The 15110-nt window shown below is 43.8% G+C and overlaps 1 protein-coding gene across 4 annotated transcripts in view; it reads right to left on the bottom strand.

The window, feature by feature from the left end:
* SMYD4 (SET and MYND domain containing 4) overlaps positions 1 to 15110 on the bottom strand; it is a 54228-nt gene that overhangs the window by 14199 nt on the left and 24919 nt on the right. For 2 of the 4 annotated variants that reach the window (XM_005220096.5, NM_001205733.2), the window contains 6 exons: positions 7084 to 7266; positions 6382 to 6545; positions 5022 to 5154; positions 4069 to 4185; positions 3741 to 3864; positions 625 to 2471 (listed from right to left, as the gene is read on the bottom strand). In XM_005220096.5, the coding sequence (XP_005220153.1) occupies positions 2318 to 2471; positions 3741 to 3864; positions 4069 to 4185; positions 5022 to 5154; positions 6382 to 6545; positions 7084 to 7266 (875 nt within the window). In that variant the 3' untranslated portion in view covers positions 625 to 2317. The other 2 variants (XM_059877955.1, XM_059877956.1) reach the window with 2 other exon arrangements.

Below are 15110 nucleotides of genomic sequence, written 5' to 3' on the forward strand. Positions count from 1 at the left end.
TAGGCTGGGTCTATCTAAACTGCAGAAAGTCACCATATGAGATATGAACTTTAGTTATCTGCACTATATGATGCTGGGACTGAGTCTCTGCTCTGTGGGGGTTCACACTTCAGGACACCAGTCCCCCTGGGAAGAGATTTCCTGTCTCTACAATCAGTGGAGCCAGCTCTTAAATACACAAGACTTTGCACACTAAGTTGCTTCAGTCGTGCCCGACTCTTTGCGACCCTATGGACTGTTGCCCGCCAGGCTCCTCTGTCCATGGGATTCTCCAGACAAGAATACTGGAATGGGTTGCCGTGCCTTCCTCCAGGGGGTCTTCCTGACCCGGGGACTGAAGCCGCATCTCTCTGTCTCCTGCAGTGGCAGGTGGGCTCTTCACCACTGGCACCACCTGGGAAGCACAGGACTTCAGGGTTTCATTTTGTGGCCACACTACACAGCATGCGGGATCTTAGTTACCCTGGGTCTCCTGCTTTGCAAGTGTGGAGTCTTAGCCACTGGACCCCCAGGGAAGTCTTGGACTTTAGGTCTTGAATCAAGCACAGATAACCCCCTTGTCAAGCTAATGTCACCTGACAACACAGGCTAACATGCAGACAGATCAGGGAGGAAGCCTGTAACTTCAGGAAATAATTCTTTATTTTATAGAGCATTTAAAGAAAGCTTTTAGTTCACATAAGAATGAGGTCTGTGATGTAAAATTCTACCCATATTCTTTTTAAGGAAGTGGGCCTCTTTTACTAAGTACAGCGGAACCTTTTTTTCAGGAACTTGAAACGTGCCAAGTGTTTCAAGAACAGAACAACTACAGAAGCAGCCACAGGACTAAATTTTTCTTCTTGAAAGTCAGCTCTACCCAAACATCTCACTGGCCATGGCCTCTGCCACAGTGAATTAGCAGAAAGGAAGATAAACGAGATTCTGCCTGCCCTTCATTCAAAGGTTTGAGTGGAAACCATGTTCTGAACACTCAGCTTCTTGAAAAGCTATTGCCAGGCAGCGTCAAGGCCATTCAATTCCTGATTATAAATGCCAGGGCACTGGCATTATAAACTACCAGGCACTTCTTGGGCATGGTTGGGGTGGGCAAGCTCTCCAGGCAGTGTGAATTCTTTTCCACTAACTAACTCATCTGAACCACTTGGTCCCCAGTGGTGACAGAGAACCCAGGGTTCAGATCCAGAGACTCTGGCCTCCTCACGGGGTTTAGACTGGGGTCCCCAACCTCCAGAATCTAATGCCTGATGATCTGAGGTGGAGCTGATGTAATAATAATAGAAATAAAGGGCACAACAGACATAATGTGCTTGAATCATCCCCAAACCATCCCCACCCTGCTCCTGGTCTGTGGATAAACTGTCTCCCATGAAACCAGTCCCTGATGCCAAAAATGTTGAGAGCAGTGCTATATAGCCAGGCAGACAACAGTTCTTCCTATCTTGTCTCTTAGGTTTGAAACCACAAGCAGCCACGCCCACACCCTCAGCATCTTCTGAAGCTGTTTTTCCCCCTTTTCAGTACTTACATAGTCTGTATTTCATTTGCCTGCTTGGGGAGATAGGAAAAAAAAGCGATCTCTTTTCAGGTTTGCTAATAAACATAACTCAGAAAGGAGGTGTTATAAAGCCTTCGCTACAAGCTTGATCTTATTAGTGTTTGGTCAGTGAGTCAGCCAAGAATATACAGTGAAATCCAGAGAACAAGGACTGGAAAACTAGTAGAAAACACATTGAGAGATGCCATCCTAGCCCAACAGTAAAATGGCCCCATATTTATTTCTCTATTCATGATTTATATGCTACTGGATTAAACAAAGGATTTGAGGAAGCTAGATAACGTAAATGAAACTGTCTCTCTAGAGGTAAGGAGCCTCACTGACTTCTGGCTTTATAACTATTTTTCAATTACAACACAACTATTAAGAGTTAAAGTTCCCACTGGACTGGTACACAACATTTCATTACTGCTAGAAACCATAGGAATGTTCCAGTGAAGCCGACATCATCATTTAGAGAGGTGGCGTCTAGCCAAAACCCTAGGCTAACATCCAGATGCCTGCAGACCAGCTAAAATCCTTTTAAAGGGCTTAGGCTCTCCAGATACCAGTTTGAAGTCTTTTCTGGGAAATGGGAGTTTGTGCTGGAGAGTAGTTAACTACTTCAAAAAACATCCATCAAAATAGGTGAGCCTGTCTCTAACTGCGATGCTCTCCAAGTCCTTCCCCATCTCGTACACCAGGCTTGTGACTGTCAGGCAGGTCCTGTATTTTAGGTGACAGCTCAGCAGCAACAGACCCTCTTTAACTCATCCCACCCTACTCCTTAGGTCCCACAGGGATGGGCAGCAAGTCCAATAAACAGGACTTCATCTTTTGTAGCTCCCGGATCTCGTCATTCCAAGGGCCATAATGTACCAACAGGACCTTCTCTGCCTTCTGTATTGTCTTCAGAGCTTCGGGTACTGCACACCTGAACCAAAAGCAGGTAAAGAGGAGTGAACCCATGTATTCAATCAGGCAAAGATTAGTGGAGGGCCTACTCACATCCTGCGAAGAATGCAGAGTACATAACTTTTGTTTTCAAGAACCTTATAGTCTAGAAGGGCAGATAAGACTCACAGAACACACTGAAAGGCAGAGTTTGAAATGAAAGTTACAAAAAAAGTACAAAGATTCCAGGATACGGAGAGACGGGCAGGTCTCAAAGCACTCATCCGATATTTCTGTTGTTGTTCAGTTGCTAAGTCAAGTCCGAGTCTTTGTGACCACGTGGTCCTATATTTACTTGAGGTTTACTCAGGAGTCTTTGTCTCAAGAGACACCAAGTCCATCTGTGATCTGATTCTGCAGCTCTTTGCCCTCTCTCTGACCGAATGGGCTGCCTCTATGTCTTGGGTATCAGGCCCACCCACCACACAGTCCCAGGACCTAGTTTCAAACATTTCACCACACCAATGGCAGCTTCATCAAGGCTGGACGTATTCCATCCAGAAATACTGACAGCAGGGCCTCCTAATGGTCCCCGTTACAAAAGTGGATGAGGCCGTCAACTCACCAACCCTACTGTTCTTTCAACTTGCAAAGCTGGGTTTCTCAACCTTGACGATATTGACATCTGGGGGCCAGATAATTCTTAGCTGGGGGGTCGAGGTGCTGCTGGCCCATGCACTGATGGGTGTTTAACAGTATCTCTGGCCTCCACCCCGAGTCCTAACAATTAAAAACGTCTTCAGACATTGCCAGACGTCCCCTAGGGAGCAAGAAGACGCGTGCTTGATTACAACTGCTTTAAAAATAGGACCAGGAAGAAGGAAGAGGGCCTGGAGTGAGGGTGCTGAGAATGAGCACCCGAGGGAGGGAGGGGACCGAGAAGAATGGCTAAGAGCTGCTACGACGGTGGGCATGGGGTGCGGGGAGCCTGAGGCAACCTCTCCCTGGGAAACTCCCTTCAGAGCTAAGAGCTTCCCCGCATCTCCCAGGAGGAAATTCTAAAGCAACAAATGTGTCAGCAGGACAGAAGGAAGGGATCGTTCCTAAAGGGGAAATAAAGACGTTTCACTTTATTTTCATTCCAGGGGCCGCGTGACCTAATTTCCTAGAGAAACTGTTCGGCCCTCATCAGAGCCTCATCTCTTTTCTACAGAGCAGTGGGGTGCTGTGAGAGCAAAAAGGAACACACAAAAGAGCCTAGTATAAAATCAGTATGTGGCCTGGCGAAGTGCTACGAAACAAGACTTACCCATTGAAGAAGACCTGGGCCAGTTTGAAGAGCTCATGGCCCATCTCCACACTGGATGGCCCATGGTGGACCTCCACCACCTGAAGACTCTTCTGCAGGTGGGTCGCTGACTTCTCCCAGTCCCCTGCAAAGAGAGGAAGATCTGGATCCAGATGAGAACCACAGTCAGCTGTGGATGAACTTGTTCTGGGAAAGGAAAGCTGAATGGAAGGGAGAGCAGCCTCAGATGGAAGACTGAGAGACACCCAACCAGACAAGGCCAAGGTCACGACCGCACACACAAGGCAGGTTCATTCCTCGGAGCGGAAGATACAGACACAGGCCATACCTAAGGCAGCATAGGCCTGGGCCAAGGCATCCTCGATTTCTCCCACCACGCTGTGTTCCGCAGACAGGAAGCTCTCGGCATCACTCTGACACCCCAGCAACAGCTGAATGGCTACCTCTATCAATTCAAAGGAAAGTGGACTCATTACAGACACAAATCCAGTCTTAGAAATGAGATTCCAGCCCTTAAATCCTCTATGGGTGGGCCTGAATGTGGAAATCCCACTTTGTCTCCCTGGGTTGTGATCAACCCGCAATGTTGGGTCCAATAAAGCTGTTCTCTTATGTTTTCTCTTTCAACAGCACAAGGTGCTGGGTGAGGCCTCCCCACATGTGCTCTGGGTTTCCAACTTCAGTTTGAAGTGGGATGGCTACATTCCATGTATGGTCGTTACTTCTCTTGACTCAGAAATCTAAGCAAAAAGGTCAACTTTCATAAAAAGTAGGGTAAATAAATTCCCATGACGTCAAGCCCCAAGGCAGAGCTTTCCAGGATAATGAGGGGTTTTGTAACTCCCTTTCTGGAAAAAGCAGGATACTTAAACCCACTGGGCACATGCTCCGCTGCTCTGTAGATGAGAGACAGGCTCTGGTGAGTGCAGAACAGTTTCTCTGGGAAATTAGATCACGAGGCTCCAGAACTTAAGTAAGTGACATTGAGCTTCTGGATATGCACAAAGATTACGGATGTCAGAGATAACCCGTTAGTCTTTAACTAACTCTCTGATGCCTAAGAGAACAACAGCTTAAATCAGTTGGCCCTTTTTCAAGGACATCATGCAAACTGAACTGGTAAGGGTTTGGTCTCACTGGCCTACATAGCCATCTTGTGGCTGGCAGGGGGATAATTAAATTCAACGCTTCAATCTTCACTGAGTATCCTTGAGATCAAGGTGAACTTGGACTGAATAAAAGAGAAGGGGCTGGAGGACCGAAGCAGGGAGCCACTCTCACCTAGTCTGCCGTTTCTGAGATGCTTCTGGGCCGCCCCCACCTGCCGCTGAAGGTCCTGTAGCCGGGAGACCAGGAGGTCTCTGCTGACTGATTCCATACAAGCTGGGCCGCTGCAGCTCAGAACATCATCTCCCTGCAGAAGTCAGTATTCTCTTTATTGACCCGAGTCAGCTAGCGACACTGCACGTGCTTACCCTACAGCATCACTCCAGAACTTCTGACCCTGTGGGGCAAGGAGACTCCTGCCGTAGCATACAATGACCAAGGGGGACTGAATCTGGATTCGGTTTGATGGCAGCAACTTTAGCAGAAGCAGGAGCTGAGCCTTGTGGGAGATTTAGCTTCTGCAACCAAATTAAAACTGGTACAGACCACAGTCTCTTTCCATATTAGCGTTGTGTTGTGTGTTAGTCGCTCAGTTGTATCTGGCTCTTTGCGACACCATGAACTGTATCCCACCCGGCTTCTACAGTTCCTCTTACTTCTCTCTGGGGCTAGGACTTTGGATGACAGACATATTTCCAGGGGTTATGAAAAAGCCACAAGGAAACCAACAGGAAAAGGTGCTGGGTGAGGCCTCCCCACATTTGACGCTGGGCTTGTTGTGACTTCAGCTTTACAATAAAACCAGTTCCATGTTCTACCTACAGGTCCCCTAAGACATTAGCTGTTTTTCAGATGCCAGAATCCATGGCTCCATTTGGCAAGAGCACCCTGATTTCTCCCGAGGGTCCTCTTTCACCCTTCCTCAGTCAGTACCTGGGAGCTGAGCGGGGAGCAGGCAGCTCTGATATGGCCCATCCCTCTGGCCCAAATGGCTGGAGGGAATCTCTGTGCCTCTGATTTCCCTCCAGCCACAGGTATTGGGTTGATGAAACGCAGTATGATTTTTGCCCACATCTCTGTTAGAGTCTGTATGTTTTTACCCTTCTGGACTGGGAGGGTCTAAGGCTGGAGCTAAAGGCAGCCATCCGGCCACGGCAAGGAGGAAGTCTCTCTGAGACTGGGTTAAATAACAGAGAAAATGGAGCTGAGGGGCAGAAAGAAAAACTGGGTCTTGGTGACGCTCCCTGAGCCCCTGGGCCACAGTGTATTTGAAGCGCCCTTGACCTGGGACTTCCTCGCGATTCACTGGAGCAACCCTGACTTAGTTTAGGTGGGATTCTCTGCTCTTTGCAGGAGAAAGAGCGTGAATCCCAACCCTTCCCTATGGTTCCTGTAGGGGGTGATCAAGGTGTGGGGAAGAGAGAGTATGGCTTTCAGCACCTCCAAGTCCCAAAGGCATCCTCCTAAAGATTTCAGGCCTTTCAGCTGGATAACTGATGTCCCAGAAAAGCCACGAGAAGAGAGAAAGATTCACCTGCAGGAGCGCTCTGCAACGGTGACAACGGAAGGCTCCCCGACCAGGCCCCGCCGAGGGTCTCTGCTTCTCACGTTCACAAGGTGGACAGTCGCAGTCAAAGAAATACTGAGACCTCAGCTTCTGGCGCCTCTCAGCAACGCCCATCCTGCTCTCATGCGGTCCTGCAGAAAGACCACGCTTGGCCAATATTGAAACCCAGAGAGCACCAAACACTGCTTAAAAGATTGCAGGGGACTTCCCTGGCGATCCAGTGGTTAAGACTCTGAGCTTCCACTGCAAGGGACAGCGGGCTGCCTCCCTGGTCAGGGAACTAAGATCCTGCACATCACAGTCAAAAAAAAAAAAAAAGACTTCAGCTTAGTGGAGGGTCTGGTAATCACACATCATGTGAGAAGTACCTTTTACTCAAACACGGGTGTAACTATAGAAACAGGCTTCACAGTCATGGGGACAGGAAGGAAAAGAAGCCAAGAAGTTGTTCCCAGTCCATTTTCAGAATAGGATGCTTATAGGGATCAAGCCGTGAGACACACCGTAGTGTAGACACAACAGGGCCTAGTGAGGAGCTCTGTGCCGCCTCCACCAGGAAACAACCCTCCCTGGGCAGATGAAGGCACCTGCTTTGGGGCCTGCCCATGCGAGTTCACCCCGTCCTTTTCTGCTGGAGAAGGTGGGCAGCGGGGAGGATGGACGGCTCACCATAGCAGTGCAAGATCTCTTGCCCACTTCGAATCAGCTGTGATGCCCGAATGGTGGCGATGGTGCCGATGAAGGACACGCTGGTGTTGGGGCTGCAGGAATGGTTCAGGAGGCTGACGACAGGGAAAAGGGCCGTGGCAAGGCGCACCCGCCGGGTGTCAGTAATGAGGCTCTCTTTAGATCCTGAAAGTGCAAGAGGAGACAGGGGAAAAATGTGTCAGGACATTCATCCTGGCCTCGCCCTCCATTCCAGCCGGATGAGCTGGGTGATCAGGCCTGAAGCCCGGCTGAGTCAGAGTTCCACAAGCCGGATCTGATATAAATCAGACGGAGCGTGACTCAGAGCTAACTCTGGTCCCCAGGAAGCAAAGCAAATGAGCACATGAAAAGTCCACCAGAATCCGGGAACCTAACCACTGTGTCTCAATTCCCCCAAAATAATCCAAAGATTAGAATTTGTAGAAAATAATAAAAAAGGAATTATCAGTAGGGAGCCTTCTAGACAAGACAGTTGCATAATGTTCATGACGACATGGAAACCGGAGCACCTGCTGAGGTGACTTCCTAAAGACTTTGATAGTCCAAGTGCTTTTGTTTAACTGGTCTTTGGGGGGTTAATAGAACAGGTAACCTAATGGCTATCTTAAACAGGCCTATCATCTATTTTTTAAAAAACTAGAGTTATTTCTTATGCTCACCTCTTTATTCTGCTCTTTGTCCCAATTTGATGGGATATCAGTCAGTAGTAGTTCTCACTGAAAAAAAATCTCTGAATCACTTTTTTTTTGGCTACACCTTGCCGCATGTGGAACTTCCCTGAGCAGGGATCAAGCTTGTGCCCCCTGCACTGGAAGTGTGGGGTCTTAACCACTGGACCACCAGGGAAGTCCTGGGCTATGTCTATTCCAGTTCCATATCCCAAGCAACCTCTTCTTTGAAACACAATCAGCAATTTAACCACATGACTGAAAATTAGGAAGGAAGTGGTGGAAAAGAGTCGTGAGGCTATTTCTGCACCAAGGCTCAACCACTTATATTCATATGTGAATTCTTCTATTCTCCTGAAGGCCCACTTGCTCTTATTTTAGCCATAACTCTAATTGGCATAGCTATTCAGCTTCTCAGCCCACAACAGTCCAGAAACAGAGAACTAATAAGATGCAGGATTTCTGACAACGACCAAGGAGACGGTGACAGACTGGGGAGGAGGCAGAACTTATACAAGGATAATAGCCTTGGGGCAAACAAAAATACTAGCACCACCGAGTTTTACTACAACTGTACATCTGACTTAACCAGAGGCTCTCAGACTCACACCATGCTTGCACGGATTTTTGTGACAGCCATACGTATCAGGAGAATGCACAGTACACACAACCTTGAGTGTACGAAAGGTTTCAACTGCGTTCCGAAGCCTTGGTGTAAGCACGAGCAGATCGTATTTCCAACAAAGCTGGTTGAAATAGGAAAGATACTGGTACTTGAAAGGGAAATTTCAGTTTTCTGGAAAACTGATAAGCCATCACTTAATTGTGATATCACCATATAAGCCAGGAGTCTCAATCTACCAACCACCAAATAATGGGGTGTAGGCACATATGAAATAAAGAAAATATAAACCATCAAGTGAAAATGTTCTAGAAAGGAAAACATTAGCTATAGGGCTAATACTGTCTCTCTGCAGACAATTCTATTACCTGCTGCTGTGGAGAGCCAGAATTAGAACAAGTAAATAAAACTCACAGGGAATCCAAATGACTCCATTTTAGTCAACAGTTCTACACTGTATTGAAATCTTTCATTAGTCCGTCTCCTAAATGCATAACTGATTTTAGTATCCTTCCCCCTGCCTTGTCCAAGGCCTACCTTCTGGTAAATGTGCTAATGAGCAGTGGAAATGCTAAAAGGTAAGGAGGCCGCAGGAAGGAGCAGCACAGGGCACAAACAGTTTGTAGTCTGAATAATCAGCCTCTGCATAATTAAGAGTTGACTTGCATTGCCAACTACTGATAACTGGCAATCTATATTAGAACAGCTGCTAAAATTTTCCCAGAAAAAAATTATCACAATGCCGTGAGTAATGCCAGCTTCGTGAATTATTTATGGATTATCCTCTGACAGAAGTAGGCCCAGCAACTGAGTGGGGTGAGTATTTTATGTCAGAGTTGAATCTCTAATTATCTCGACAAAATTAAGTATTGATTTTAAAAGTTATTCAATATTTTGCATTAGTCATCTATTAGCAGAGATCAGAGAAAGTGAGAATGTGTAGGTACCTTAAGCAAATCTGTTGACATTTTGTGTACAGAACAAACAAAAAACAAAAAAAGAGGGACCGATTCTTTATCTTACGGAAAGGGCAGCTCACTAATATCCTTAGTACACTTAAAATGAGATTCAAGTAAAGAAAAAACATTCATTTATAATACTTTTGGAATATACCTCTCTTGGCAGATATTTTATGAAACTTCATAAAACTTATGGCAGATATTTATGAAATTTCTGTGTAAAACAAGTCATCAAGGATCCCCATGAAAGGTAGATTCCCAGTGGCTGAAGAGTGAAAGGGCAGTGAATTGACCTGAACCTCTGCAGAACTTCATTAATCCCCTTTATGACCTGAACCCAGACACACCATGAATATGCCAGTTTTACCCAGACAGATCTGCACATACCGAGGTCTGGAGTTTCATCGGTGGCCAGTTCTATTCCTTCAAATAAGTGCCAAAGAGAGGTTCCTGAGGAACTATGATTAAATAGGATTTATGCAAAGATAATAACATACGTTTTTATAGGTTTTTGTCAAAATCCATCCAAGTTAACACTTTAATCCTTCTTCTGAGCTACTGATGAAACAGCTGCTAATGAAATTCAATGAGAACACTAAACTGGGAGGTGTTGGAACCCCAAAGAAATAATAAAAAGGAATGAAATAAGATTAGAAATATTAGCAGACGGAGACAAAATTAGATTGACTTCAAAAATGAAAGTGAACATTGCTTGTGGGCGTGTTAACTGGTACAACTTTCCTGGAGGGCAATTTTGCAGTATGTATCAAGTGCCTTAAAAAATGCTCTTATCATGTGAACTTTTTTTATTGTTTAAAGAAACGAAATTATAAAAGAAACACATGGGAGTCCGAAAAAATTTACAATCTGCAAATTACAGAGAAAATAACATCATTTATAATACTCTCAGTCAGCTATAAGGTTTTGGAGCATTATATAAGTTTTCTTTCTAGCCCTAAATATGGAATTTTTAACATAACTAGCAACATGAGAGACTTCACTTTGACTTTGCACTTTCATGCATTGGAGAAGGAAATGGCAACCCACTCCAGTGTTCTTGCCTGGAGAATCCCAGGGACAGTGGAGCCCAGTGGGCTGCCATCTATAGGGTCCCACAGAGTCGGACACGACTGAAGCAACTTAGCAGCAGCAGCAACATGGTACATGTAGTGATTTGTAAGTTACTTCTCTTCACTTAGTATGTCATGGCCATCTCTTTATACTCTAACCTGAGATGTATACTATAATTAAAAAAAAAACACAAAGCAACTCTGCCAATCTGATAGGGAAAAAAATGGTATCTTGCTTAAATTACTAGAGAGAGGTTAGAAATGATCATCTTTATTACTACTTTGATAAAGTGCTTGCTTATGTATACATAAGATTTAACTTATATACCATAAAACTCACCTATTTTAAGTGTAATTCAACAATTTTAAGGAAATTAATCTAAGTTGTGCAACCATTACCGCAATCCAGTTTTAGAACATTTCCATCACTATGTCCATTTGTAAAAGTTGACTTTAAGAGTTGCACAGTTGCTGGGAATGTTCTCATTTTGTCACTCACATTCTCATTTTTCTTTATGGGTTTTGGGGGGTGGGGAGTGTTAAATCGACAACTATTTCATTTCTTACAATGCTGTGTGCCAACAACTTTGCTTGAGCTCAGCTGAATATTTTTTCTGCTAGTCTTGCCTGGGATTACCTTCAGGATTACAACCATCTGCATGTGGTTTTTTGAGAGGCTAGCCCAGGCTTGTTCACAGTCCACATGATCATTTTAAGAATTAACAATCGCAGCTGCAAGGTCTCTTAAGGCTTAGATTCATTAAGTCACATAACATCACTTCTACTGCACTCCACTGATCAAACTGAGGTTCAGCAGGGGGAAACAGGCTCCACCTCTGGATGGGAGAAAAAGCAGTGTCAAGTTCAAACGGAGTAAACATATAAGGATGGGACCACAGAAATTGTGGTCATGTTTGCAAACAGCCTCCCCTAGAGGCCTGGAGATTCACCTAGTCCTCTCATTATCCATATCAGAGTACTGACCCCCACAGAGGTTGAGTAACCCGCCCAAGTTCATACTGAGAGTTAGTGGTTAGAGTGAGAGAACAGGAACTCACTGTTCCCCATCCAGCACTTTCATTCCTTCAAGGGCCTCTTTCACCTACATCTGCTATCTTCTTTTCTGATTATAGTGTTTTTGAAATTTGGCATTTAAGTTAAATCTAGCTATCTTCTAATTACTGAAATTTGGTATTATACACTTTAGAAAGCTTCTCTGACCAGCCTAAAATTATGTAAAAATTCACTTATCTTTGTCTAGATATTTTATGGTTTAATTTTTAAATATTTAATTTTTTAACGACTTGAGGAAAGACTCTAATACTTTTGGGGGGCTACCATATCAGTACCATATTGCTTTTAATTATTGTAGCTCAATGCTGATAGGAAATCTAGTAGTACTAAGTCCCTTCAGTACTTTTTACAACAAAAAGGCTATTCTTTTTTTTTTTTTTTTTTAAAAAGGCTATTCTTACCCAGTTATTCAAGAAGAACTTTAGGACACTGTCAAAGTTTCAGAAAAATCCAATCGTGATTTCACTGGAAATGGCATTATACTGATTAGGTCAATGCAGGGAAATCGGCATTTTTACATTTTTTAGTCTTTCCTTCTCAGGACATGGCATGTGTCTGCATTTATCCAAGCCTTCTTTTATATCTTTCCAAATTAAAATATCCTTGCATTTCTGGAAGAGATTCTACTTGGTGATATATGATTGCTCCTTTAATAAGCTGCTGGATGTGACATAGCAGTGATTTTTTTTTTTCAGGGTTTCTGCATCTATATTCACAAGTGAGACTGGTCTATAGTTTTTATTCTGGGCTTTGTAAAATGAGTGGGAAAAGGTACTAGGTTGTACCCATGTCCTGGAAGAGTTTATAATGTATAAAAATGATATAAAGTATCATTATATTTTTAGATATTTTTATAATGTTTATATTGTATAAAAAAGATAAAAATATCTTTCTGTTCCTTGAAAGGTACTTTTTAAAAGGTAGCTAAATGTGTTCCTTAAAAGTTTTAAAGAACTCACATAGAAAAGAGTGGGTCTGGCTTGTTTTTATGGAAATATTTTGATAACTTTTTCAATTTCTTCCATAATCATTGGACTTTTAAAGCATTTTCCTCCCTCTGGAAAAATTTAGGCAATTTCTATTTTTCTACAAAGTTGTCTACTTAGTATTTTCAAATTCAATAATCTAAAGTTGTACTAAATATTTGCTATAAACTTTAAAACAAATTTATATTCTTGGCTACACCCCTTCATTGTTTCTAATTTGGGGGCGTTTTCCCCTGCTGCTGCTGCTGCTGCTGCTGCTGCTGCTAAGTCGTTTCAGTCGTGTCCGACTCTGTGCGACCCCATGGACGGCAACCCACCAGGCTCCCCCGTCCCTGGGGTTCTCCAGGCAAGAACACTGGAGTGGGTTGCCATTTCCTTCTCCAACGCATGACAGTGAAAAGTGAAAGTGAAGTTGCTCAGTCGTGTCCGACCCTCAGCAACCCCATGGACTGCAGCCATCTAGGCTCCTCTGTCCATGGGATTTTCCAGGCAAGAACACTGGAGTGGGGTGCCACTGCCTTGGATTTCTTACTTAGATTTGCCAAACTTCTGTCTCTATCAGGAACCTGTAGACTGTATAGCCTGTGTGCCAAATCCTGCCTGCTGCCTCTTCTTTGTACATATGTGGCCTAAGAATGGCTTTTGCATTTTTAAAAATCATTTATTTTTATTTTTGGCTGCCCTGGGTCTTCGTTGCTGTGCACGGGGCTTTCTCTAATTGCGGGGTGAGCAGGGGCGACTCTCCAGCTGCAGTGGGAGGGCTTCTCACTGCGGGCACTTCTCTTGCTGCGGTATGTGGGCTCCAGGGCGAGGGCTTCAGCAGTTGCGGCCCACGGGCGTAGCTGCTCCTTGGCACGTGGAATCTTCCAGGACCAGAGATCGAACCCATGTCCCCTGCACTGGCAGGTGGATTCTTAACTAACCACTGGACCATCAGGGGAGTCTGGTGCTTACATTTTTAAGTAGTTCAAAAGAAAATTCTCATGAAATGAAAAATTGTAAGGAATTCAGCGTTCAGCGTCCATAATAAATTTTCATTGGCGCCCAGCCAGGCACATTCATTTGTGTGCTGTTTATCATCGCTTTCATGCTACAAGTGCGGCTGAGTGGCTGCAGAAGAGACCACGTGGTCTGCAAAGCCCGGGCATTTACTACCTGGCCCTTTACAGAGAAAGTTGGCTAAACCCTGGTCTATAGGACACAAGCTTTGATGACTATATCTCTGAATTCCCTGTTTTATTATGTTATCTTGGTTTCTATATCCTTATTATTAATATATTTGATCAGAGGGGCGTATTAAACTTTCTTATAACCATGGAGTTTTTGCCAGTTTCTCCACATATACTCAGTCACTTTTGTTTTACAGACACAATCTCTATGTTCCTGAGAGCTAAGCTTGATGATACATTTCAGAAAAGTCTCCTTTACAAAAATAAAGTGCCTCTTTGTTTTACTAGATATCTTACCTTGGGTTCTACTGTTTTATATTAATACCCTGATTTGCCTGTGATTCCCGACATGTCTTGCCCAAACACTTCATGTTGTTTCAAGAGTCACCTGGAGGAGGGCATGGCAACCCACTCCAGTGTTCTTGCCTGGACAATCCCATGGACAGAGGAGCCTGGCAGGCTATAATCCATGGGGTCGCAAAGAGTTGGACATAACTGAGCAACTAGTACTTTTTGTAAACAGAATATAGTTGGATTTTAATCTTTTTGACCCATCCTAAAAGATTCATTTAATAGAGTTTAGTCCATTTATATTTACTGTTTAAGACTCATTTTTATAATTTTCCTACCTTTTGCTCTGTGAACTATTTTTTTGAATGTTTCTCATTTCCCTAGAATGAAGGGAAAGGTATACAACCAATTTTAAATTTGCTAGAATAATGTTACCACAGTGTGAATATGTGTTTTTAATTTTAAAAATACAGGTATGTTCAAAGAAAGCCATAATCACCCATATTTCCACTTTTAGAATTCATCACTGCTAATTAAGATTTTGGTATTTTTACTTCTAGTGTTGTTTTTTACTAATGTATATACAGTTAAAACATAAGTAAGAATAAATCATGCATAAAATACTAGAACCTCATAGATGAAGATAGAGTCTCCTTTTCCGATCACTTCAGGTGACCAGTATTATGGTACGTATCTAGTCCTTTCTAGTCCTTTTCAGCCACAGAAGATACAAGTGTTCCTGACTATACATATTCTTCCTACCAAAATTCATTCTTAACAACTTGTGAAAAATTTTACCCCAAACTTGCCGTGTAAATAAAAAACTGACTGCAATGCAATACCATGAACAGGGAACAAAAACATTTAGGCGATGACTCTTTGACCATAAGGGGAGGCCAGTGAAGGAGGGCAGGTGGAAAACACGTTCGTCCCTCTGGCTTTGCCATCCTGCCTCAAGGACTCAGCCTGAGTTAGTGGTCGCCACTACTGTTTTTCGCAGACAACAGTTTTCACAGTTTTGCAAGCTACTGACATTTATATCTTTTTCGTATGTTCTACTTAGTATTTTAGAGGCAAGACATAATAGAATCAAGAGGTGGTATCTTTCTGCTGTATAATCTGGAAGCTCTATATACTATTTTTTATATT

Source organism: Bos taurus, chromosome 19 (assembly GCF_002263795.3).
Source record: "Bos taurus isolate L1 Dominette 01449 registration number 42190680 breed Hereford chromosome 19, ARS-UCD2.0, whole genome shotgun sequence".
NCBI classification, from domain to species: domain Eukaryota; kingdom Metazoa; phylum Chordata; class Mammalia; order Artiodactyla; family Bovidae; genus Bos; species Bos taurus.